Source organism: Motacilla alba, chromosome 4 (assembly GCF_015832195.1).
Source record: "Motacilla alba alba isolate MOTALB_02 chromosome 4, Motacilla_alba_V1.0_pri, whole genome shotgun sequence".
In the NCBI taxonomy this organism is placed as follows: domain Eukaryota; kingdom Metazoa; phylum Chordata; class Aves; order Passeriformes; family Motacillidae; genus Motacilla; species Motacilla alba.
The window spans coordinates 31,094,600-31,118,372 of record NC_052019.1 but is presented as its reverse complement, the minus strand read 5'-3'; the positions used below and the strand labels follow the sequence as shown (position 1 = coordinate 31,118,372).

Below are 23,773 nucleotides of genomic sequence, written 5' to 3'. Positions count from 1 at the left end.
TAATATCAAAGATTTTACGTAGGATTAAAGAGGAGCCATTTGTATTGAAAGCAGAATATGTAGAGGACTTGGGTGAGGCAGAATGCTCAGGTCTGGAGACTTGCAGTGGAACCTGACTGTTTCTGCAGATCTTGAATGACAGGGTGTCATGGCTTAGGAATAGTATTCCCCAATTTAGAGTTCTAAACCATGTGCTGCTCGCTCACTCCTCCCTCCCCCTGGCAGGCTGGAGAGCAGAACTGGAGGCACAAAAGGTAAAGATCATGGGTTGAGATACGAATAATTTACTTGAAAAAGCAATGAAACAAAACCCAAACAGTAACATGAACAATATTAATAACAGAGTGTACAAGAGAGGTGATCGATTCCCATGTGAGTTCTTAGCACACAGAACACAAAGGACACCTGCTCCTCGTGCTTGATGTGAGGTGACACAGAGTTACCTCAGGGTCCTAGCCATGCCCCTCCTTGCTACTGCAAACATTACCCAGTCCTGATCAGAACCAGGACACAGGGAGTAATGAACAAGTGACAGATAGTGATGTTCATATATATAGCTGAGATAAATATACTACCCACCAATGAGCTCAATTTTGCTACTTTCACTGTGGCTTAGTCAAGGCCTTTTGCCATGGTAGGAATAAATTCAGATTGTGTTGCTGTTAGATTTAAGTGCACCTATTCCACAAGGTTTTCTCAGAACATATTTATCCTGGTTTGTAAGAAAAAGGCCAGGAATGCCCCAGTTTCAAATCTCAGTCCTCTGCTTGGTGTTCGGTGTGCTCTCTCTGCCAGCTCATTGCACTCCTTGATGTGCTAGGAAGACAAGGCAAGGATAAAATTCCTCACTTTGTACCCTTGGTTGTTGTGGACCAGCAGCTACCAACTTAAAATCGATAGTACAACTAGCTGCTTGATGTATGATCCTGGGGCTCATATGTATGAAGCAACTGGTCTAACTTTCAGCCTATGCTGTTCTCTTGGGCACTCCAGCATGACCTGTCATGTTCTGAGCTGGCACAATGTTTGCCTTAGTATTACAGAATACTAAGCATTACAGTGTTCCCAAACTGCTGCTGGTGTGTTCATATTTCTCTTCAGCCAGGCAGACAAGCTAATGTTGGAAAGCTAGGGCAAAGTTAATTATTCCCCACTCATGAGCCCTCAGCTGTCTGGCTTGTGCCAATGTCACCCTCTACTGCTCTCCAAACTGCCTAGGATGGCTGAGAGTGCCTTTAAAAGCACAGAGCTGTAGCTTCCACACTGCTCCTTTCTGCCTCTGCCTTCCATGGGGATAAAGATGTGCTGTCTTGGGTCGCTCTCACTCCCCGCTTCTGGTTAAGCCCTTCCTACGCACAGATGCATGAAGAGGACCCTGCTGCCCTGGCAGGCGGGCTTCGTTTTTGCCCCGTAATATGAGATGGGATTCTAACTGGAGGGGGACTCTAACGCTTGGTTCGCCCGGCTCGCCGGTCTCTGTCCGGCGCCCCGCAGGTGCGCAGGCTGCTGGGGCCGCTCCCGGGCCTTCCGCCGGCGCGGTGCTCCCCGCCCAGGGCGGTGCGTGCCCGGCGGGGATTGTTTCGCTTAGCAACGCCTGCCGGGCCGCAGGCAGCGGGCAGCTCCCGCCGGAGGCCGCCGGCCCCTCCACAGGGCTTGCGGAGCCGGGAAGGGGCTCCCGTCGCAGCCTGCCATGAAGGTGGCGGCCCTGGGGGCGGCCGCCCTCCTCTCCAGGCTCCGCCGCTCCCCGCCGGCCCCCAGCCCGCGACCCCCGTCCGGCGGGGGCCGCGCCGCGGGCAGGGGCGGCCGCACCCCGCGCCCGGCGCCCGGCGAGACGGACAAGGAGCCCGGGGGGCGGGCGGCGGCCAAGGGGCTGCTCATCAGCCTGCCCGACATCGGGGAGGAGGCGGCGGCCGAGGGCGACGAGGCGGCCGGCAGCCCACAGCTTCCCGCGTGAGTGAGCGCCCCGCAAACCCGGGGGTACGGGGCAGGTGTGCGCCCCTCACTCCTGTGGCTTCCTTCCACCTGGCTTTTTCTGCCTCTGGGTGTCCTGAGAGGTACCGAACATCTCCGTGGGCAGGTTTTCCCTCCGCCGGCAGCATGCCAGAGGCAGGGAAGCGCATCTTCGCGGGCAGGAGCGGTGGCTCGCACGGGCTGTGTGTGCCGCCGTGGGGAACGAAGAGCTGGAAAACGCTCGCGGTTCCGCTGGGAAGGGGACCGGAGTCAGAGCCTGGCCCCGCACGGCCGGAGGAAAATTGTCCCGTCCCCACCTCGGGATGCGCAGGGACAGAAACGGAGGTCCAGAGGGCGCGCAGGGGATGGTGAGCTTGAGTAGGTATCGTAAAGGTCCCTCAGGTAGGTGTGTGAGTTTTATCAAGTTCTGTCCCGAGGTTACTACTGCGCATCAAAGCAGACATTTCAGTCACTGCCTAGTGAGGTTCTAAAGTGTCAGTAACAGGTGTGAAACTTGGTTTGGATGCTTCTGTGTTTAATTTTCAAGTCTCACTTTGAAACGTTTAGGGTTTGCTGCATAAAAAAGAAGCCGGTTTAATATGTGTGCTTCCATTTGGTGATATTTTGTTACAGCAAAGGAATACTGAAGTGGTTTCTTAGTATATTTAAAACAGAAGAGTTTATAAAAGTGAGCAACAGTTGCATTACTGTATTGGTGGAATTTTTCATACTATTACAAAAAAAGGGGAAGCTACTGTATATATTTCATGGACATCTATAATTGCTGCTTCTGTAGAACTAAACTGTGCTAATCTTTACAACTGACAATCACAAGAACAGTAATGTTTTGTTAGGTGTTGATAGGAATGAATGTATATTTAAGTTTTTAACTCTAAAGGACTGGAATCTCTTTAAGTACACTGAAATCTTCAGATGGATTTTGGAACTTCCGCTTTAAGTTTGGTTTCCATGTAGAATAATATTTAAACTAGGAGCACAAATCCTCCCTGATGCACTTCTTTTATTTCCCCCTACTCCAATCTAGAGCTTTTTATTTTGTTTCAGAATATATTGTAAACTCTTTCATGCTAAACTTTTACTCTATTTGTGTAAAACAGTAGCCTTTTATGAATAGGGAGGTTAATCTGGTTTTATGTGTAGTAACAGAGCTCTGTTTGTAAGATGTTTGGTGCTTTATATAAACAATGCCAGAACAAATCAGAGTCATGTCCCTGTAATTTCGCCCTAGCTACTTCTTTTTTTCAGTACCAAAAATAAAGCCAAGTAAAAATGTCTATGACTTTTATCATTAAAAAAATTGAAGAATGGAATCCACTCTTAGAACAAACTGATTGTATTGGGACGAAGAATAAACCCTGTTATTTTAAAACTGATTGTGTCCAGCAAAATACTCATTTTGCCTTGCTATTGAACCACTACTAATTGATATCACTTAATTATCCCCTAACTTAAACTTTTGTATGCATGGTGGCATTTCAAATATTTTATTAATAGCAATAAAGGTTATACTGATAAGGTATTGTCTGTCTTCAAAAAACCAAAACCAAACTAGAAAGAGGTAGAAGAAGGAAAAGATACATCACTTTGACAAGAAAAGTCTATACCTCCACATTAGTATTTTTTTAATTAGATGGTTTCACTTAAGCTTTTAGAAGAAGCATCTTAATTAAATATTGAAAACCTTAGTATTCCTTGCTTGGAGTTGAGATTAGAATTTGTGAGTTACAGAATATGATAATACATTATTGATAGCTATACACAGGAAGCTTTTGATTACATAAATAAAGCTCCTTCATTTTATTTCTGATCCAGTGCTCAATAAACAGGATTATTAAGTCAACCATGAAAAGAAGAGGAAGGACCCTCAGTCTTTGTTTTTACTCTTAACTGTCTGAACTCCTCTAAAATTTTGTGAGTTAGGGGACTATTTCTTTTTAATTGTTCATTAATGTAGAGTTCAGCATGCCTTGTTCATGGAGGTCATGCTTTTAGTTAAGGTTTGGGCCCATAATGGGCATTTTTTTTTCATCAATATTTTTGGTAAGGAGGAAGATTCTTGGATACTGCAGTAGTTTGGTGAAAATTTGTGGTCTTTTCAGTGGTGAGATTATTCCTGTCAGTTTTGTCAAATGCTAAAGGAATTAGAGATTTCTTGTCTCACAAAATACATGACTGACTGAATCAGTCAGTCTTTTCTCACTGTTGCTACAGTCTTGTTGGAAAAGTTTTGATGTGGTGTGAATGTGTACTTGTGCATGTATGTACACTATATGGATAACAGTGTAGGGATTTCTGTGCTGTTTTGAGTCCTTCATTTGTGAACATTATGAACATATATTTCCAAGTTGGCATGTGATAGTTTTTACATCCTTACTCTGATGACTTCTGTCTCCTGAGTCAATGCTATGTTTTGGATTCAGTGTGGGAATGATGTTGGTAACACACTGATGTTTGGTTGTTACCAAGCAGTGCTTACCCCAAGTCAAGGACTTTTCAGTGTCCCAGGCTCTGCCAGTGAGGAAGTGCACGAGAGGCTGTGAGGGAGCATGGCCAGGACAGCTGACCTGAACTGGCCAAAGGGATATTCCACACAGGTGGTGAGAAGTGGTATTGTGCAATTGCTTGTTTTTTATTTGCGTTTTATTGCTCGGTCTCTGTCTCTCTCTGGTTTTTAGGAAACGAGTTGTGGTTGTGGGATGAATAAAGGATTGTTACTTTGTTTTTCAGCAGTGCCTTTCTTCCAGTACACCACCATGGAAGTCACACTCTAGCAAGGATAGAGGAAAACTTTCAGGTCCTCAAATCTGTTTATATAATACATAATGTTTTAGCAATATGATGACACATCTTGACATCTCAAGCCAAGGGTCTTTGTGGTTGCAGAGGAAGGAGAAAAGTATTTTGTGTGCCTGAGCATATGCAGACTAAGGTGTCCCCACAATTGCTTTGCTTCACTCTGTGCTATAGAACTGTCACATTTCAGATTATTTTTGGTTTTTGTTTTTTTAAATTCTGAGAGGATAAAGTTCTGCACCTGTTTTCAGTGATTCATTATATGTGCAATTTTCTTCAGAGATCAATGAACAGAAGGGAAAACATGCTCCAATCTCTATGATGTTATGCTGCTCAAAGAAGTCTGATTAAAAAAAGTATTTACTGGATTTCCAAATTTACATAAAAAGAATACACAGGGAAAGTCTTGTGGATCACTTCCAAGTGTTTTGTTAGGGTGCTACTCTGTGTCTGTCTGTTCAGACACTTGATCCTGCAGCAGTAAATGCCTCCTCTCAGATCCAAAGAAATAAAACACCTTCTCTAAGACACTAATTAGCATTCTTTATTATTGCAGTTAATTAAGATGATAGTATTTTTCTTGATGTTGATTCATAATTTATATTAAAAAGTCAGATTTACTTCTATAGTATCTTGCACTCAGAAATTGTTTATATTTCCTATAACCAAGAATTATACTTGCAGTTACATTTTTACAGTCAATTAAAATTACAAATAGATTTAAAATTATATATAATACCTTGCAAGCTCATGCCATCTTGAATGTATTTCAAAATTACAAAGCCTTTAAAAGGCTTGCAGAAGAATAAAATTACTATATACAAATAAGCCTGTCTTAAAAATTGGAGCAGTTTATTCTTGGTTTTATAAAGATAGGAACAGTACTCAGCACAGATCATGGTTGGAAAAGCTTTAAATATGTTTCAGGATTCAATATGAAAATGTCTAATAGGAGGCACTGCACTTGATACAAATCATGGCCTGCTTTCAGTGTTGTCAGTGATTTAAGAAGATAATTACATTCACTTCTTTATTATTTTTCTTCACTCCAGATGAAATAACAAGTGAAAACCAACAAGTGAAAACCTTGACCCTAAGAGGAAGTGGGTCTTGGGTAGAAGAGGTAATTTTGAGTGCTCCTAGTGAGCACTCTGTGCAGGAGGTAGCCAGAGGGCTGATGAACTGTAGATGTTGGTGCAGGCAAGCACAGAGAAACCTTCAATCTTTCATTCCAATGCTACCTACTTTTTTGAACCAAGTGAGGCTTTTATGTTTATTTACAAATAGAATTTTAGCAACATATGAAGAAAATTGGCATTGGGGCAAATTGTGGTCAGATGAAAAAGATAGTCACCTGAAAAACTCACTAAGAGTCCAACAGTACAAATGTTCCCAAGGTAGTTTGATCATTAAAGCATCAGTAACCCATATATAGCTTCAAAGACAGTAAGTGACATTTTTGTAAGAGGAAAGGGCCAATCAGGTGGTATGATCAAACACTATCAGTGGAAAAACTTTGATAAAGATTTGTATTTTCATGCTTCAGATATAGTCAGTACTTCATTCATTGACCAACAACCAGATGACTGAAAATACTGAAACGCTTCTGGCAGTGCTCATTAATAAAGATGAGAACAAAATGAAAGTTATCTCCAAGCCTGGAGTAACACTCTCAAATGGAGACGTGCTATAATTTTTGGAGTACATTTTTGCTAGCTGTAAAGCCTCTGGCATGTTCAGTAAGAGTATTGATAAAGATGTGTTGCTAGAAGTTAAGAAGGTCAACATTTACTGTATTACCTTTCAAGGCAGGTTTTCTTTTTCCTTCTCCTTAATAAGCCATGTCATTTCTAAAAAAACAAGCCAAACATATTATAGCTGACTTCGAAGTACGACCTTCTCTGGGGTCTGCCAATGACATTCAATCCTGTCTGTTATACCTGGAAGTTTGTGGTCACTGAAGTTGTTACAAGAGAGTGAGAGTGGTTTTCCTAAATATCCTCTCAATCTTGAAAAAGATGTGTTTTGTCAAGCAGTAGAGGGAGAGCTTACCATGGCTGACTGCAACCACGTTCAACAGATGACTACCTGACCTAGAAGGAAAAGGATGTGTGTATTTCTTATGAATTTTGTATTTTCTGTGGTATAAATATTCGACTACAATACTGCCATGCATGCCTGGAATGTTGTACATTATGGATGTGGAAAGTAGTCATGTCATGTCCGTTTCTTGCTTGCTCTAAACATGGAGCAGCATTAGCTGGTGAATGTGTGGAAGGACTATTTTGTGTAGTGATGGTTTTTCAGTGTTGGTTGCCACAAAGTTTGTATGTTCTGCTCAGTGAACAAGATACTGACCAGGAGTGTCTATTCACTTCCAAGAAAATGACCCCGACAGGTGGGTACTATGTTACAGAGGAGTATTTGAGCAGGCTGAATTTGTGGCATTATGGCTTCTGTTTGCTATATCACTTCAAAGAAGAATAAGAAACAGACTTCCATGGTAATTGTTCCAGACCAGTTTAAGAAAGATTGGTGTGATTTCAAAATCTGTTTTTTTTTTTCCCACAGATGTATTTCCACATTTATGCTAGAGAGAGCTTATAGTTTAATATTTTTTTATACTCTCACATCAAAGTTTTATAGAAATCTGGCACACAAATAGTAATCTCTTGATTTTACAAATCAAATATGGGATAGAAAAACAAGCAGAAAGTGAGAATATGAGTAAAATGAATAAAGAAAATGATTAAGGTTGGAAAAGACCTCTAAATCATTAAGCCCAACCATTAACCCAGCACTGATGTGTTCACTATTAAATGGTATCCCCAAGTGCCACACCTACACTTCAGGGTTGGTGATTCCACCACTTTCCTGGGCAGCCTATTGCAATACTTGGCCATCCTGTCAGTGAAGAACTTTTTTCTAATATCAAATCTAAACCTCCTCTGGCACAACTTGAGGCTACTTCTGTTTATTTTGCTACTTGAGAGGAGAGTACAACCCCTAGCTGGCTACAAACTCCTTTCAGGTAGCTGTAGAGAGTGATAAGGTCCCCCTGAACCCTCTTTTTCTCCAGGTTTAACTGCCCCAGCTGTAAATGGTTACAAAGTTACAATGGTTACAAAAAACAAGACAAAGCATGTCTTGTTATGTGGTTAGTATGCTTACATTTGTTATGAATCATGCTTCCAAAAGAGTAAAGAACATGTAAAGATGTGAAATCTAAGAAAATTAATTATTTCAGACAACAAGGCAGCAGTTTAATTAGAAACGAGGATATTATACATTGTTGGCAAGGGAGCAATGCATAATTAATATTTTCTATTGGGGCTGTGGCTATAAGAGAGACTGAATAATCTGTTAAAGAGGTCTCATAGCATGTGTGACAGGTATAAAGTTAGTATTTTTTTCTATTAATTGACTTTTCTAAACTCCTCTGGTTGAATGTCTTTTGGCATTTCCTTTGTTAGTTCTCTCCAGTTCCAAATTAGAGTGATGGAAGTAGTATTAGTACTAATAATATACTCCTTCACAATTATTTATCCATAAAATTATCATTGTGTTGGTTGGAAAGGAAGAAGAGGCTTGGTTTAGAGAAATGAAAATGATATTGTGGGGCTTTGTGGGGGTAAGGTGTGGGGGTGACCACTGGCTGAATCTTGTTGCTGCTATGACTAAAAAGCCTTCCAAAATGGTTGCACAAAATTTAACTCATGATCTTAGTCGCTCCATTGTGGAAACATAGGAGAAGGTGGACGGTTAAAATTGCATTTTCTTAACCTGGACATAATTTGCTATTCTAGATTTCATCTGCTTGGATAAGTTTTTCTTAACAAAGGACTCTATTTTTGTGTGTGTGCGTGTGTCCGAAGCATTGGACAAACCTGCTGCTATAGAAGAATGATTGTTAAGGACAAGGAAAGTTGTAATTACACATGCAGTTTCATAATGATTTACTGACACAGAAGAATGGGGCTTTGGAGAATGCGGAACTTTCTTTACTGAACAGGTTAAAAAAAAAATTTATCATCAGAGAACAAATGCTAGGCATTTTCTATATGCCTTTCTTAGTGAGTAATATTTTTTTTGGTTATGAAACTTTAAATGTTATTTAAATGCTGCTGTTTGTTTTCCTGTGAGGTGAGGCTTCACATGCCTTGCTTTTTCAGTCTTAATTTTCAGCATAAAATACTGCCTTTCTTTTTATTTTATTTTCTCTTCCTTGTATTTTCTTTTTGCTCATGAGCGTTATCTGCTTCCTTCTTTAAGAGAGGCTTTCTGCAAAATATGTAGATGCCAGAGTTTTTATGTCCTGGAGCTAGAGATGAATGGAGCTAGTGGATTACTGGAGCTAGTGTGAGTCTGCAGCTGACACTCTATGCTCTGCCCTACCACCCGTGCTAAAGAAGATCGGTGACGTGCACAGGGCTAGTTCGGAGGAGAACTCAATTAACAAGGGAAAATCTTTATGCAGTTGGCCAGCATCGCATAATCCTCGTTCATCTCCGAAGGCGAGTGAAACGGCCTCTGGTCAGAAATACCAAGCTCGGCGTTCTTTGGCTGCGTGTTGCGGGGCAAGAGATGGGGAGATTGCACCGCTCCGGCCCAGACTGGGGCTTTAGCTTTTCGTGGGGAGGCCCGGAGGGGTGCGAGGCCCTGCCGCGGGGCGTGGCGCGGCGCGGGGAGCCCGCGGGCGGGGCGGGTGGGCGCTGGCAGCGGGCGGCGCTGCGGCCGCCGGGGCGGTGCGAGGGGCGCCCGCCGCGCCCCCATGCGCAGGGCGCGGGGCGCCGGCCCGCTGGGCGGCTGCGGCCGGGGGCTGCTCGTCCTGGGGTGAGTGTGGCGGTGGGGCCGGGGGCCGCTCGTCCTGGGGTGAGTGTGGCGGCGGGGCCGGGGGCCGCTCGTCCTGGGGGGAGTGTGGCGGCGGGGCCGGGGACCGCTCGTCCCGGGGGAGTGTGGCGGTGGGGCCGGGGGCCGCGGCCCGTGGCGGGGCGGTGTCCGACGCCCGCCTGCCGTCCTGCCGGGGCGGCGGGAGCGCTGCCGCGGTGTTGTTGTCCCCGTGTAATGCCCGTCGCTGCGGAGCTTTCGGTGAGCGGCCGGGAGCTGCTCCAGCTTCTGGTGCTCGCTTGCCAGCGCAGGGGAAGTGATGCTATAGATGTGCTGGGAGGGGTTTTTCCTATAGTTTTATTTTATTGCAATAATTTCCCGGCACATCTAATGGCATGTGATCCAAGGGGTCAGGAGACGTAGTACAACAACCTGCAGTGGAAAAATGTGTCAGTAACACTACTTTGCTCCAGCTCACATCAAGATAAGAGGACACGGCCTGAACTTGTGACGGGGAGATTTAGTTTGGGTATTAGTAAGCAGAAGGTAACAGTAAGTGGTTTCCTCCTCCACTGATGTTTCATGGGAATCCAGCCTGGGCGGTTCGAGCAGGTAAAGAGCAGTGAAGTGTTAAACCTTGGTGGTGGTATTAAGTCGTGGAAAAATACTAAGAACAAGGGTCAGCTATGAAAAAAATTGGAAAGACCTTATAAGGCTGCCTGAGCAATACATAATCATGGCAAATGTTAGACAGAGGGGGATGTACGGGAACAGAAGGAAACAGCATTCCATGTAGAAGATAGTGAGCTCACTGTTACTTCCTGGGAGATAGATTTTGGTGTTAGGACAAAATGAGACTCAAGGCATGGGACTGGACTATAAATATTCATAGAGCCTCCTGGTGCTTACTGGCCAAAAGCAGATGCCTAGGGAAGAGATAGGATGTGAAGTGCAAACACATGGAAATGCTTTCCATTGCTGTTTTACCAGCCTCGAAGAATTTTAAATTTAAGGTCTTCCCTGAGGAGAAGTTCAAGCTTATGGTAGGTTTTGCTCTTTTCTTAATCAAGACTTAGCAGTAGGGTGTGTGATGTGGTCCATTTGAGTGGGGAGTTAGATTTTGACGTATGTGTCTTTGTAATATGTGTAATGGAAAGATAAATACTAGAAAGGATAGAAAGAAGACAGAGCAATCCTAACTGCTGCAGGGCCAATCTACAGTTCTTGTCTAAAGAAATGAAGAAAATTCTTGGAAGTGTGAGCTGTTTTCCTATAGTTACTCATTCACAAATGTACTTCAATGAAATCATGCTGCTGTGAGGGTTTTATGGCATGAAAATAGGTGAACCAATCAGTTGTTGTAAGTGCTTCCAAGGAGCACTTTCACACATCTGTGTATGTTCTGAAGAGGTGGGTTTAGCATATTGATGACCCAACTTCATGCATCAAATGTAATATGTAGTTATGAACAGTTGTGTAATTATAAACAATTTCCATCTAAAAAAACAAACAACCCCCCCAAACAATAAGCCCCACCCTCCCAAACAAAGGAAAGAACATTCCTTCATTAAACTGTTGTATGGACAATTCCTGGTTTGTGCCTTTGCTCTGTTGTTGCAGTAGTGAGGTGCCGATTCATTTGTGTGTGCTTCTTGCAAAGTTTGAAGTGCAAAATCAAAGGAGGATGCCAATGGAGTAAAGCAAGTCTCAAAGTAAAAGTAAATTTTTTTAAAACATACTTTTGTATGTAAGGCAAATAAAAGCTATTTGTTTGTTTCAAGCAAATGTTTGTCTTGATGGATAGGACTGAAAAATTGAAAAATTCAACAGAGTAGCTGTCTTCCTCCTCTTCTCCTTTCCCCTGCCCTCCTCACCCCCCCCCCCCCCCCCTTTCAGTGGAGATGTGAATTAACTTTATTTAAAATCATGGAATGTTATGTTTCTGTGTTTATAGGAAGGGACTGTCCAGAGGTTCCCCAAATCGGTGTCTCTCTGGAAAAAGTGGAGTGTCTCTTCCATCAGTTTTTGCAAGAAATGTTCAAGAAGCCATTGACAATTATACCTGGTATACATGTACTTCTGAAATTATACTTAATTAACTTACTTTTGACTTAAGATATTTCCAGATTGGAGTTAATTTTCACTAATCATTCTTCCAGTCATTCTCATGGATAATAACTATTGCACAATATAATGCAGGATACAAATTGACCTAACCTGCTGTTTAAAGAGTTTGAACTTTATTCCTGGTTTGTGATATGGATTTAGTAATATGATTAGGTCTGGAAGGGAAATCAGACTTCATGATTAAATTGAAATCATGCTCACCAATGTTGCAGGTTAGTTAACTTTCAAGAAATTTTATTTCAGATGACACTGGTTAGGATTTGCATGCACATCCAATAACCGCTGCTTTCCCTGCATCCTGGGGTGGATGGTAGCTGGCAGGGACCAGCTAGAACTCGGTGCTTGAGTTGCCTTGGCTCAAATTTTAAAGTGCACCAGGTTTAGCAACATAAAAAGCACTGCATAGAGACATGTAACTCAGTGCTATTTGAAACATCTGTAGAGATCTTACGCTTAGTTGTGCAAAAGTTTTCTTGTGGAAGCTTCTAATGTGAAAGAGTTAAAGAAAGCTTATGTTATCTTTCATCTGTTTTTCATGTGATCACTAGCTGACGTGGAGAAATCAAAATAATTGTTTAAGCTGGAAATACAGATACAAGCATATAATTATATTTAAATACATACACACATTCATATGCACAGAGTGCCATACAGCTGCAATGGTCTATATGCATGCAAAAACTTAATAGTGTAGAAGGAATTTACTGCCTCTGAGGCAGGAAATAGTACTAATAGGAGCATGTATTCACTCTACTTTAAAATATCCGCTTGCACCATTTACTTGATTAGCTGCTTTATTTAAAAGATGTTTATACAGAAAATACTTGTGTTGTTCATTTTAATTTGTCTTCTTTTCAGTGAGACACTTTCATCACTTTCACCTAGTGGCTGCACAACACCCACGGAGCTGAATAATTCTTGGTCTGGAATAAACAGCTATACTACTAGTTTGTCTACTGAAAGAAGTTCGGTTTACTCCTGGAGGGATGATGTATGTCACAGAAACTTTTATAGTATCACTTCTCTAAATATTGTAGAAATATTAGTTTTTTACTGATGTTGGACATGCAGCACCTCATCCTTATGGATAGCCTAATGAATATGTGTGGCCTAATTAACAGCCTAATGAATAAGTATATTAATTGAATATTTAAAAAATAGTTTTGGTTGCATGTTGGTATTGGTGCAGCTGATGTGTAACAAGGAAAATAGAATAAAATGATAAATGATGAAGTTTGGGAAAAACAAAGCTATTTTAAAGAAGGTAGGCTTAGGTTTCTGCATCCAAGCGAATGATAAAACATGTTTTTTCAAACACCATATAGTGCAGGCAATGTCTAAATCAAACTGTTCTCAGTGTTTTCAGATATGAAGTACATTCATGAACATGCATATAAATTTCCCAGTCTTGGTAAATACTTAGCTCTTACATGAACTCAGTTATTTTTTGTAGATGATGCAGAGAGAGGTCCTGCTGTTACAAAGGCTGACCTCTGAGGCATACCTGGTGCAGGCTGGAGTTGCAGCATTGCAGTTGCTGCCACTTTCATTTCAGAAAACCTTCTGTGGCTGGTAGTGGTAGTTCTGCCATTCTTTTTGCACATGCCGTAACCTTTAGGGTACTGACCCAGTGTCACTGCAGCCCTTCAGGAGAAAGCCTGACTCTGGATATTGCAGTAACCTGTGTCAGAGTTGTTTTCTCATTCCTTTTCCATGTGATCCGTTTTGTAGCCTGAAGTGCTTTGAGACATTCAGCTGGAAGTGAACAAGCATAATTTGGGCCTTTGGTTTTACCAGTTTTTTTAGTGTATCAGAGTATCTAATGTAAGTGACAAATGTCATTACAAACAGTGCCCAGCTGAGGAACCCTCAGCCAAGTGCTTGTCTCCACATCACTGGATAAAATCAGACATTTCTCTACCATTTTAATTTGCCTATGTGTTAACCTACTATCTAGTTGCACTGAGTTATAGGTTCAGTGAAGAAGTATAGAAGGGCGTTTCTCACACTGACAGCTGTTCCCTAAGCCCTAGACTAGGTCACACAGGCATAAGGTGCTCCTTCTTTGCCCTCTTAGCTGTTGTACTTAGAAAGGAAGAAGAAGAGCACTTCTTGAAAGAGAAGGGTGCCCTGGGTGCCAGAGATGCAGTGTGTGTGCTTCACATTGGCACAGGGAATAAGCTGGGAGTCTAAACAACTTAAAACTTATTTGTTGTTGTTGGTTTTTTTTGTTTGTTTGTTTGTTTTTTGTTTTTTTTAATATGAGCTAATTCTGGGCAACTGTATGTTATATGTTAATGTCAAAGAAATACAGTCTTGTAGTTCCTTTTTGCTACATCAACTTGTTCAGGCCAGCTATATGGAATAAAATATATAGTGTGAACATGCATTTTGACATGCTCAGCCAAGTTAGTTCATGTTGTTCTATTCTTTAAATATCACAGAAATTTTAGTACCCATGCATATTTGCTAAGAACTATTAACTTTATAATATACAGGAATTTGATAAAGTCAACACACAGAGAGTGCATCAGTTATTTTGGGAGATTGACGAACTGCTGTTTGAAGGAAAAGTGACCTCCCAAACAGAGAACCTGCAGGCAGAATGTGCAGATTGGGTTGAACAATTTCCTCATATAAGGTAAGGAAATTCTTGCTAGTAGTAGTTTAAATCAGTTACCATTCTAATTTGAATTTTTAGGGTACCCTCTTACGGTTTGGGCATCAACAACACCTGTGCATTCAAATCTGTATCTCTGGGAGTGAGCTGTGCTATAGCTGTCAGCCAGTCTGGGCAGTGGTGCTTTAGCAACTGATGCCCTTTATTTCGATTAATAAAATGATTGCAGGCAAAGTTGTTCAGAAGTTATTTTATTATATAATTTAGTGTAAATTTATTAGAGTTGCCTGCACCTCTCCTCTCTTCCTCTCTACATTATGCATGTTGGAGTTTCTGCATTTTATGAACTTTACCTGTAGCCTTAACTTTCCATGTAAACATTTTTGATGAGCACTTTTACTCACATTGGTGGATACTGGGGTTGGATAAGTGATGTCACAGCAGATGTTATTTATCTCTCCATTAATTTTAAAATGTATCTCTCCATTAATTTTAAAATGTATGTTACAGAGCTTTTTCATGAGAAAGGAAGTGTGTTTACTTTTGTCTGGCTTGAGAACAATCTAAAAAGTTTTACTGTTTGCTCTTAAAATTTATAAACTAGAATCTCATCTTGTATAAATCATCTTAATTTTGATGACTTAAATAATAGGCAATATTAAAGTAATACACAAGGCTCTGGCCCCTCGAAGCAGATATAAGTTGTGCTTTTGCATTGCCTACTGTTTGCATGTGCTTGTATTCTGTATATTTGCACATGGCTAAAGTTTCCATCTATGACACTGCTTGTTCTCTCCTTTTTATTCAGGGTTCTAGGAAAGCAGCTCCTGGTGCCAAAGGATGAAGGCTTTCAGCATTTTCAGAGCAGAAATGATGCCCATGTAGATACTAAGTGTGTGCCTGGCTTCCTTGAATGTGCTGGTCATACAAAAGAGTATGTTAAAAGTTTTTTGTTTTGGTCTTCCCTCTTCAGAAACATATACAAATATTACTTTTGTATTACTGAAACATGTCAGTATAATTAAATATGCACCTTCTCCTTCCTTTGAATGTTTAATTCTCATTTTCTTGATATTTTTTTAGGCTCTGCATCTCAGGCTCTAAACTGATCCCAACAGTATCTCCAATACATACAGCACTGCATTCAAATTCCACTAGGATTTCTGCTTCAGACTCAGCCATGTATTCCTTCCTGGAAGAAGAAATTTACGACGAGGATGGAAAAATAGAGGAATATCTTGCCTTTGACAACAGGGAACTGTAAATAACAGATATATGTATTTTTGAACAATGTAATGAAAAATTATGAATGAACTGAGTCAGGGTTCCTAAACTGTGTTTCTCTTCTGTCCCTGTGTTCATTAGCACAGTGGTCAGAACACTCACTGGGCATGTGGAAGGTTAGGTATGTTGTCTTTGTAGTGGTTTAAAGCTCACATCTCCCATTTCAGAGGAATGTCTTAACCACTAGTTGTTTTGAGGTATTTGATGCATGAAGATTCAGTAAAATTAATATTTAATTTTGAGATGGAGTAGAATGAAGGCATCCCTTCTCCCCAAGTGAGTGCCTTGAGGACCAGATTGTTTAGTGTCATTACACTGTTTGTGCTGTCATTGTTTACCCTAATGAGTCTTAAATTCTTTTTGTGCTGTGTGTAACAGCTTTGTGAGCTGCAGGTTACAGCCTGCATTTAGAGCACTCTTGTGAGCAAGGAGTCATTCAGTCATCTTCTTGACAGAGCAGCCTAGGTTTCCTGTGAGCCAGCTGAATGTTCCAGCAGCTAGGCTTCTGGATGGATGAAAGCTTTGGTAGGACTCGTTGGGCACAAAGCACAGCTTTTTGTGCTTATGCACACTCAGAACAAAGACATGGTTGTTCTGAAAACCTGAGGAACCTTTCAGACAGAGACCATTTCAGTGCTTTTTTTGAAAGAGAAGGCTGGGATTGCTGCCTTTGTAGGAAGCACTTAGGTTTAAGAATACTCTCAGGAAGAAGGTATGTGTAAGGCTATAGGTTCTACTATTCTTGTCATCCTGCAGAAATCCTTTAAAGTTGTTTCATCTTTGATCAATGGTGGAAAATTGCAGATGTATGCAGGTACACAGGGCATGCTGAGAAAGAAATTGTCATGTGAGAGTCCTCTTGACAAATACGACAGATGTTGTTGCCTATGTTATTGTAAAAAGCATAGGATTTAGTCTCAAATGTCTATGCGCCATATAAAACTTTTTCCTAGAGCTGTAGATCTTTCTGTTGTAATGCCTTAATGAGATTTTAAATTTTTTCAAAGGCAAGCAAATGAAAAAGAAATCAGTATATGTATTTGATAGGTTCTCTTCCCTTAGGTGAATTTGAGTTTGAATTTTTTGGTTATCTCCAGCTGACTGCCTTTTCTTCCATATGTATGTTTCTCTTTTGAAGGAGGGGGTGGGGAGGGAAGTCAATTCCCATGGGAATTCTTTTGAATTTGTTTCCTTTATTAGTGAGGATGAGATTTGGGAACAAAAGAAAATGCGTCTTTCTGAGAAGAGGTGTAAGCGTGGCATTCCCCCTGTTTCTCCCAATGCCTGTATCAAAGATGCTGTGGCTTCTGAAGTGTTTGATCATATCTGGAGCAATGTCATTGGAATATTGGAGGAACTGATTAAAAAAAATTGGGAAGCTAGTATCCCAGGTATTTGATATTTTCATTTGAAAATATGGTATTTGTTGAATCTAATTCAGGAAAGTCATCCTTCCCTAGCCACTTAAATTAAGCAAATATTCCAAGCTTTAGTTAAGATAACCAGTGCTGTAGAACTGTAACATTTGTATCGCCTTGCCTCAAGAATGTGTGCACACACATGCACCTAAAATAAAACTTTCTTCCTAATTTTCAGGGAGTTTTGTATGAGAGGTGTAAAAAGAAAAATACTGACTAAAATAGTTCATTGTAAGAGAGCATGTTTAAAAAAATAAAAATATTAATCTCTGTCTTGAAGATGCAAATTGATGCTGTTAATCATCATTAGTCAGGGGATCACTGACAATGTGATCAGAAACCTAGGAATCAGAGTCTCCTAGTCCTCATTGTTTAAGCTTTAGAAATAGAAAGAAATAGAAAGAACCCTTGGGTAGTCAGAATGTTACCTCTAATGTAAGGTACACTTGACCTCAAACATAGGAATACAACAAAGTAAGAAATGGCAAAATTTCACTGAATGCTTGCAGCATCAGAACGTAAATGTTAAGTTTTTTTCTGTCATTTAAAAGTTCTTTTGACACCACAGGTGGATTGTTTAGCTCTCTGTATTATAGTATAGGGAGGATCATTTAGCAGTATTATGATGGGTTTGGCCTTTTATATTTTTAAAGGTCATATAGCTAGTATTTAAACTAGGAAGGAAAGGAATTTGGGTTTATAATAGAAATAAGAAGGTAGCATATACCCAAAATAAAACAGTGTATAGCTACTGTCAGATGAAGCTGGTATCAATAGACTTTTTATTTTTTATATATATGTATTTTTTTACTACTTAGAAAGGAAAACCTCTGGGGATTTTTAGACAGCATTTCAAAGATCTTAGCTGTATTTTCTTAAACAATGACCTCCAAATTTACCTGTATAGGCCAGCTTGTATGTCAGTGTCAGAGAAAGCATAGACAAATGGAAATGCTTTCAAAAACCCGTAACATATCTTAGAATTTTAAATAGCACGGAAGCGTAAAGCTATGTGCAAGTCTTTATTTACTGTGTAATATTCTGTGAACCCCAAGAAATGATGGCTGGTAAACATAGAAAATACTTCTCATTCCTTCTGCTTTTTTTTGCTGTTGTGCAGAGTGTGACCAACAAATAGAAAAACTGAAAACTGTTACAGCAAAGCTGCCGCATTTGCCAGTCATTCATATTACAGCAGATGCTGGGACTGTTCCTCTTTCCAGAGGCTCTGAAGTACAAAGTGTATTTTTTGGGGCTCATTCAGTTTCATCACAGGTAAAAATAAACCTTTCTGTCAAATCTTCTTTTTTTCTTCAAACCTTGGACAGTCTTGATCGAAACCTGAAAAGGCTCTTTTTCTTTATTTCCTCTTTTTTTTTTTCTTCTTTATACCCATTAGGGCTACTTGAAGTCATCTGATTTAAAATGAATTTAAATTCAGTGTTCATTTTTTCTATTGTCACTTGTTTTTTTTTTGGTGGTTCTTAAAGGTACAGTTTATCACTAAGGTATTGCTGCCATTGATTTGCAAAGTCTTGTTAAATTCTATTCTGTCCTTAAAAATTAATTATGCTTTTATTGTGATCCAGTAATTTCTTCATGGTAGAATTAAGAAGACAAACTGGGATGTGAAGTTGCAACTTGAAGCGCTTTTCTCACAACACTGGGAGTTTCAGACCCTCCCATTCCTTCTCTTTCTTTGCCTCTTGTGAAAGGGGATTCTGCAGTACATTCACTAGCACGCTGGCACTAGGCCTTACCTGTTTTTGTAGAAGCTCATGTGTATATTGATAAAATGTCCTATTTTGTCCTGCTTGCTGTCTCCTCCCTCTGTCTCCTAAGTAGTGTATTGCACATTTGTTTCCTTTTTCACCCACTGCTTCTGTTTGTGTTTTTTTTTCTCCTGTCTCTCACTACTGAGTTCAAGTGAGTTCGTTTTCTTCCATCGTCCCTTTTTCCATTCTTGCTAAACTGTGAGATAAGGAGCACAGGAAAGATAGCACAGCAGTCTTGGTTCTCCCCGTAGGTGTGCTTTGTTCTGTAGCAGTCCCAGCAGCCATGAGAAGTAAAATGCTTTGATAAATCATGCCCCTGTGCTGAGGGAAAATGGAAGGTTTGAAGAATCAATCTTTGGCTTCAACTGACATTTATATTGCAAATTGAGTTGCAGTTCAGTAACTAAATTACACAAAGAAAAAAGCATTGTTGCCCCATCTACTCCTGAGAATTGTACTGAACCACCTTAAAAGGGACTTCTGTAAAAAACAAGTAAAATACCTCTTAACTATGTGCTTTTTGAGATCTTCCTTCTAAAAAAGTAAAGGTTAATACATAGTTGTTGCTTTTAATAGGTTTACCGTTTCTCCAGCAACTTCTGTAGTGATCTGAGTGGTGTGATGACAATTCAAGCAAAACCGCTCCAACAGAGGCACGTTGCCACAGCAGAAAAAAAACAGTAGGTGACATTGACATTTTAAAAATATGACATAATTCACATTATGTAAAAAATTTTTTGCAATTAGAAAAAAAATTATAAAAACGGCAGTGATCTTGTGTGATCTTGTGATCACTGATATGATAGTAATTTGCAGAGGTAGAAATGATGCACTGTTAAACCCTTGTATTTCTTGATTCCTTATTTTTTTCTCTTTCCCTAGGAATGAGCAAGAAGACAAACAGCATACCAGTGCCTCCAGCACTCCAAATTCAGCACATGCTAGGTTGGGGAGAACTTCTGATAACAGTGTTCTCTCATCATCTCCGGCTCTGCTGGCATCTTCTAAGAAAGTACCAAGGTTACCTTCTCTCACCTCCGACCAACCCTGCTCAGAAGTTCCTAATATGCACAACAATGAAATCCGTAAAGGGACAAAATTGTGAGTTTTTCATTTTATTCTTTTCTTTTCTCAAAACTTTACTGAAATTTCACCACTGAAGGATTTTGCAAAATACTTGAGAACTAACCCATGATTTATTATTAATTGTAGAATTCAGAGGGAAGAAGAAAGCAAGCAGAGCCATGATTTTTTTTAAGGAAAGGCATTTTTTCTACTTCTTTATTGCTGTATTAGGTGCTGTTACTTTCTGTAGCTGAGCTTTATAAAGAAATGTACTACTTAATAATTTCATATTACTTCAATGAAGAAGTCTGTAATGTGATTGCACCTAAAAGAGGAATCTTTAAAATTCTGTAGGGTTGGCAGCAGTTTATCTTCTGCTCGTGCACCTGCAACCCGGAACAAGTTACCACCAATAAACTCCGAGGCTGTTGAACAACATGTTTCAGTACCTCGAATGCAGCAGAGCCCTGTAAGTTGTGTTCATTATTTAAGCTGTGAAGAACTTAAAGCTATTTAAGAAATAAGAAATAAATTATGCTATGTCACTGGTTGAAGTGAGTAATTTTACAGCTTTTGTTGGTTTGTATTTAATACATAGTTTTAACATGCTATTGTGTGTTACATTGGGGTGCAATTACAATGCAAGAGAAAGGAGTTCAAAACCTTAGGTCACAGACAGATCATAGTGGAAAAATCTGGTTTAAAAAAAAAAAAAAGCTAAAGAAACCAACAACAAGATGATGAGATAGCAAGTAGCCTTGCTCTTCTATGCATCTGGATTTAAATAGCTCTTTCAGTGTTTCATTCACTAATGTTAGGTTGTAAGAATTGGAAAACTATGCTGACTGAAGTGGAAAAGGCTAACAAGTGAAAATAGACAGATCTTATATTGGCCAGTTTTGAAGGTTGGGGAAGTAATAAATCACCAGAATGAAAGTAAATTAGCATGTTGATATATCAACATGCCAATGTAGAAACAGTCTTGCATCTGTTTAAAAAAAGGCAAACACTTAAATTGGTGGTTTTGGTTATTGAAAACATATTTTTCTTATCTTCTTGTGAACTTTTGTATGTCAACAGAAAAAAATATTTTAACTTATTCAATTGCTTCATTCTCTTAATGCTCTTCTTAATTCTCTCAGCATCAAGGAAAATATACTCATAGCAGAGTGTCAAGTGCAGTAGCTGGCAGGACAGAGCAACAGCCACTCAGAGAAAGAACTGTTACTGTTGATCAATTTTCAAGACCCAACACAACTCATACATTCAGGGTATGTTACAGTGTTAGCAGAGACATGGAAAAAGGGAGGAGGTTTTCTTTCATGCCTGTTGTTGGTTTACAGAAGGTCTCATTTCTGAGTCTCCCCTGACTTCTGATGTATAGGGATTCCTGCTACCTGTAGAGAGCAGGATGCTAAAAGTCTTGGGGAGGGTGTGGTGCTGTTGTATGAAGAAGATTTTTTTTCAGGTTTTGAGGGGGTGTGTTTGCTAGAAGTGTGCAGTTTTAGTGCTGCTTTGAGCTTTGCACTTTGGTAGGATCCAGTCTGCTGGACTAGATTGTAAAACCATAATCGATCCCTTTCTGTAGATAAGTGTATCTCACTAGCTAAGAGTGTATCTTTCCATTTTACAGAGAGACACACCTCAGAAGAAGTCACTGACTCCCGTAGATTTTGCTAACCACAGAAGGACCGGTCAAGGATTTTTGATAACAGGTAGGCAAAGGAGAGTGACTTTAAAGGTAAAAGGCCAACAAAACTTATTAACCCATCGTACTGTCAAAAAGTATAGTGCATAGGAGAGCCATCTCAGCATAAAAGAACAACAGGTTTTCTTGGCAGGATCTTTTGAGTTTGGTTTTGAAGTTTCTTCTCACTTGTTCTAAAGTAGTCCTAATTCTTATGGGTAGGAATCCTGTGAATCTTCTTTTTCTTGTTATGACATGAAAAGGAAAAGGAAGAGGAAAAGGATTCAGTCTCATCGTCTCATCTCATCTTTTTTTTTTTTTTTTTTTTTTAGCATTTTGACATATTTACAACTATAGCAAGAGTATGTGGTGTACAGGCTAGATATTTTTGCAGCTGCTATAGTAGTAACACAGTTGCATGCTTGTGAACTGCTAATGACTAATTTTATTTTAGGTCTGAAATTAATAAACTTTTTTGTGTAGAAAAATAGATTTGAAAATGTGCATTTTAAACAAAAATATAAAGCTCTCATAAAAAACAAATTAGTATTGATTTGCATCTCTGTCTTGAATTTACAACCCCAAAAAAGAGAGCAACCCTCTGTAGCTAATTTTGTTTTATTTTTACAGTAAAGCTGACTAGCTAGGTCTCTGGTATATTTGAGTTCTTATAAGTAATCTTTACTTTTTGGAAGTTCCTTGAGTTTAAATAATTATATCATTGACAAAATTATGTAACAGGTAATGTAAGAATAAGGGCAGGTTAGCAAATATTCATCTGAGCACATTGGTGGAAGTAATTAATGTATAATCTTGGAGTGTCTTTCAGAAACTACAACAGTTAGCAATGTTTTATATTTTCCAGGTTCACAGAATTACTCCAGATCCTTTCAGAGAAATCCTCCAACCTCAAAGAAGAGATTTCAGATCGCTTCTTAACCTGTTTTAGGAAGAAACAGAAACCCTCTGCACTGATTGAAAAATTGAAGCACTAAATTTGCAACTTAGTATCTTGTGTAACAAAGAAGGTGTGCATATGCTGGTGTCTGCTAAGCCTTGCAATCCTCAGGATGCCTGCATTACCTTCTTTTAAAATTATTTACTAGAGCTTAGATAAAAAATTATAGCAAAAGGAAATAAATGGTTGCGGTATCTGCTCTGTTTGCAGTATCAAGAGACTGTGGCTGCACTTTCTTCTCAGGCATTCCTCCTTTTTATGCCTTTCCTAGGGATTTGTTTTTCTACCTATCAAATAAGATATGTTTAGAACATAAGGTGCTGTTCCCACTCTTTTTTTGTTTCCTTAAAGACATTCTAATCTATCTAAATATTATATTTATATAATATAAATATTTTATTAAATATAAAATTTATACTTTAAAACTAAGTTTGCGGTACTTCCTCTTTAACTGCTGTTTTAACATTTCTCCATTTTTCAGTCTGTTTGCTTATTATTATATTATTTTATCTCTTACAATTATTATCTGTACTAACCTTTTTTTCCTCTAATTCTTTCGAAATCTCATTAATTGCTGTTCTAGTCATCGGTAACTACAGGAACTGCTGGGATAAACTTGTTTACAGCAAGTAATGTTTTCCCTGCCAAGCCAAGTGTTTATAGATGCGGAGCAGTTGAACCACATGCTGACAAATCTGTTAGACCATTCCCACTTTTTGAGATTTCTTGCACAAATGAAGAGAAGAGCAGAAAAACAAGCTTCTGCAGCTTAAAAAGAGATATTTGCTAATTACTAGAGCAGCAATGGATTGCTCTCAGGTGGCAAGAGAGAGGAAGAGGAGTGTTTGCTATCTACCAGAAGTATTTTAACACTTCTCTCTTTTGGTCAGTCTTTGGGCACCTGACAATCACTGGTCATCTTACATCCTGATAATCATTGTAGACGCGCATTCCAGGTTGGAAGGGACTTCAGGGATCATCTGGTCCAGTCTTTGTTGTGAAAGCACGGTCTGGATGAGATAGCTCATCACCCTGTCCAGCTGAATCTTAAGTCTCCAATGACAGGGAATCCACCACTTGCCACATAATGGAGAGGTTATTCCAATGGCTGATTATTCTCATTGTGAAAAGTTTTCTCTTATGTCCAGTTGGAATCTTCCCCAGCATAACTTGCACATATCACTCCTCACTTTTCCATAAGACTCCTTATGGAAAGGGAATCTCCATCTTCTTAGTAGACACCCTTTA

General features: G+C 39.8%; 1 protein-coding gene across 2 annotated transcripts; it reads left to right on the top strand.

Annotated features, from left to right (window-relative positions):
• Nucleotides 1-1,590: 1,590 nt before the first annotated feature.
• On the top strand, nucleotides 1,591-22,743 carry FAM149A (family with sequence similarity 149 member A). Of its 2 annotated transcripts, none has more exons than XM_038134827.1 (14): nucleotides 1,591-1,950; nucleotides 11,546-11,656; nucleotides 12,577-12,709; nucleotides 14,217-14,359; nucleotides 15,147-15,272; nucleotides 15,422-15,598; nucleotides 16,823-17,013; nucleotides 18,161-18,315; nucleotides 19,392-19,495; nucleotides 19,698-19,916; nucleotides 20,235-20,349; nucleotides 21,023-21,151; nucleotides 21,514-21,595; nucleotides 22,433-22,743. In XM_038134827.1, the coding sequence occupies exons 1-14, from the start codon at nucleotides 1,691-1,693 to the stop codon at nucleotides 22,504-22,506; spliced, it is 2,019 nt and encodes a 672-aa protein (XP_037990755.1). In that variant the 5' UTR covers nucleotides 1,591-1,690; the 3' UTR covers nucleotides 22,507-22,743. The 2 variants fall into 2 exon arrangements, with proteins under 2 accessions (XP_037990755.1, XP_037990757.1); XM_038134829.1 differs by lacking the exon at nucleotides 1,591-1,950 and adding an exon at nucleotides 9,509-9,597.
• Nucleotides 22,744-23,773: the final 1,030 nt, after the last annotated feature.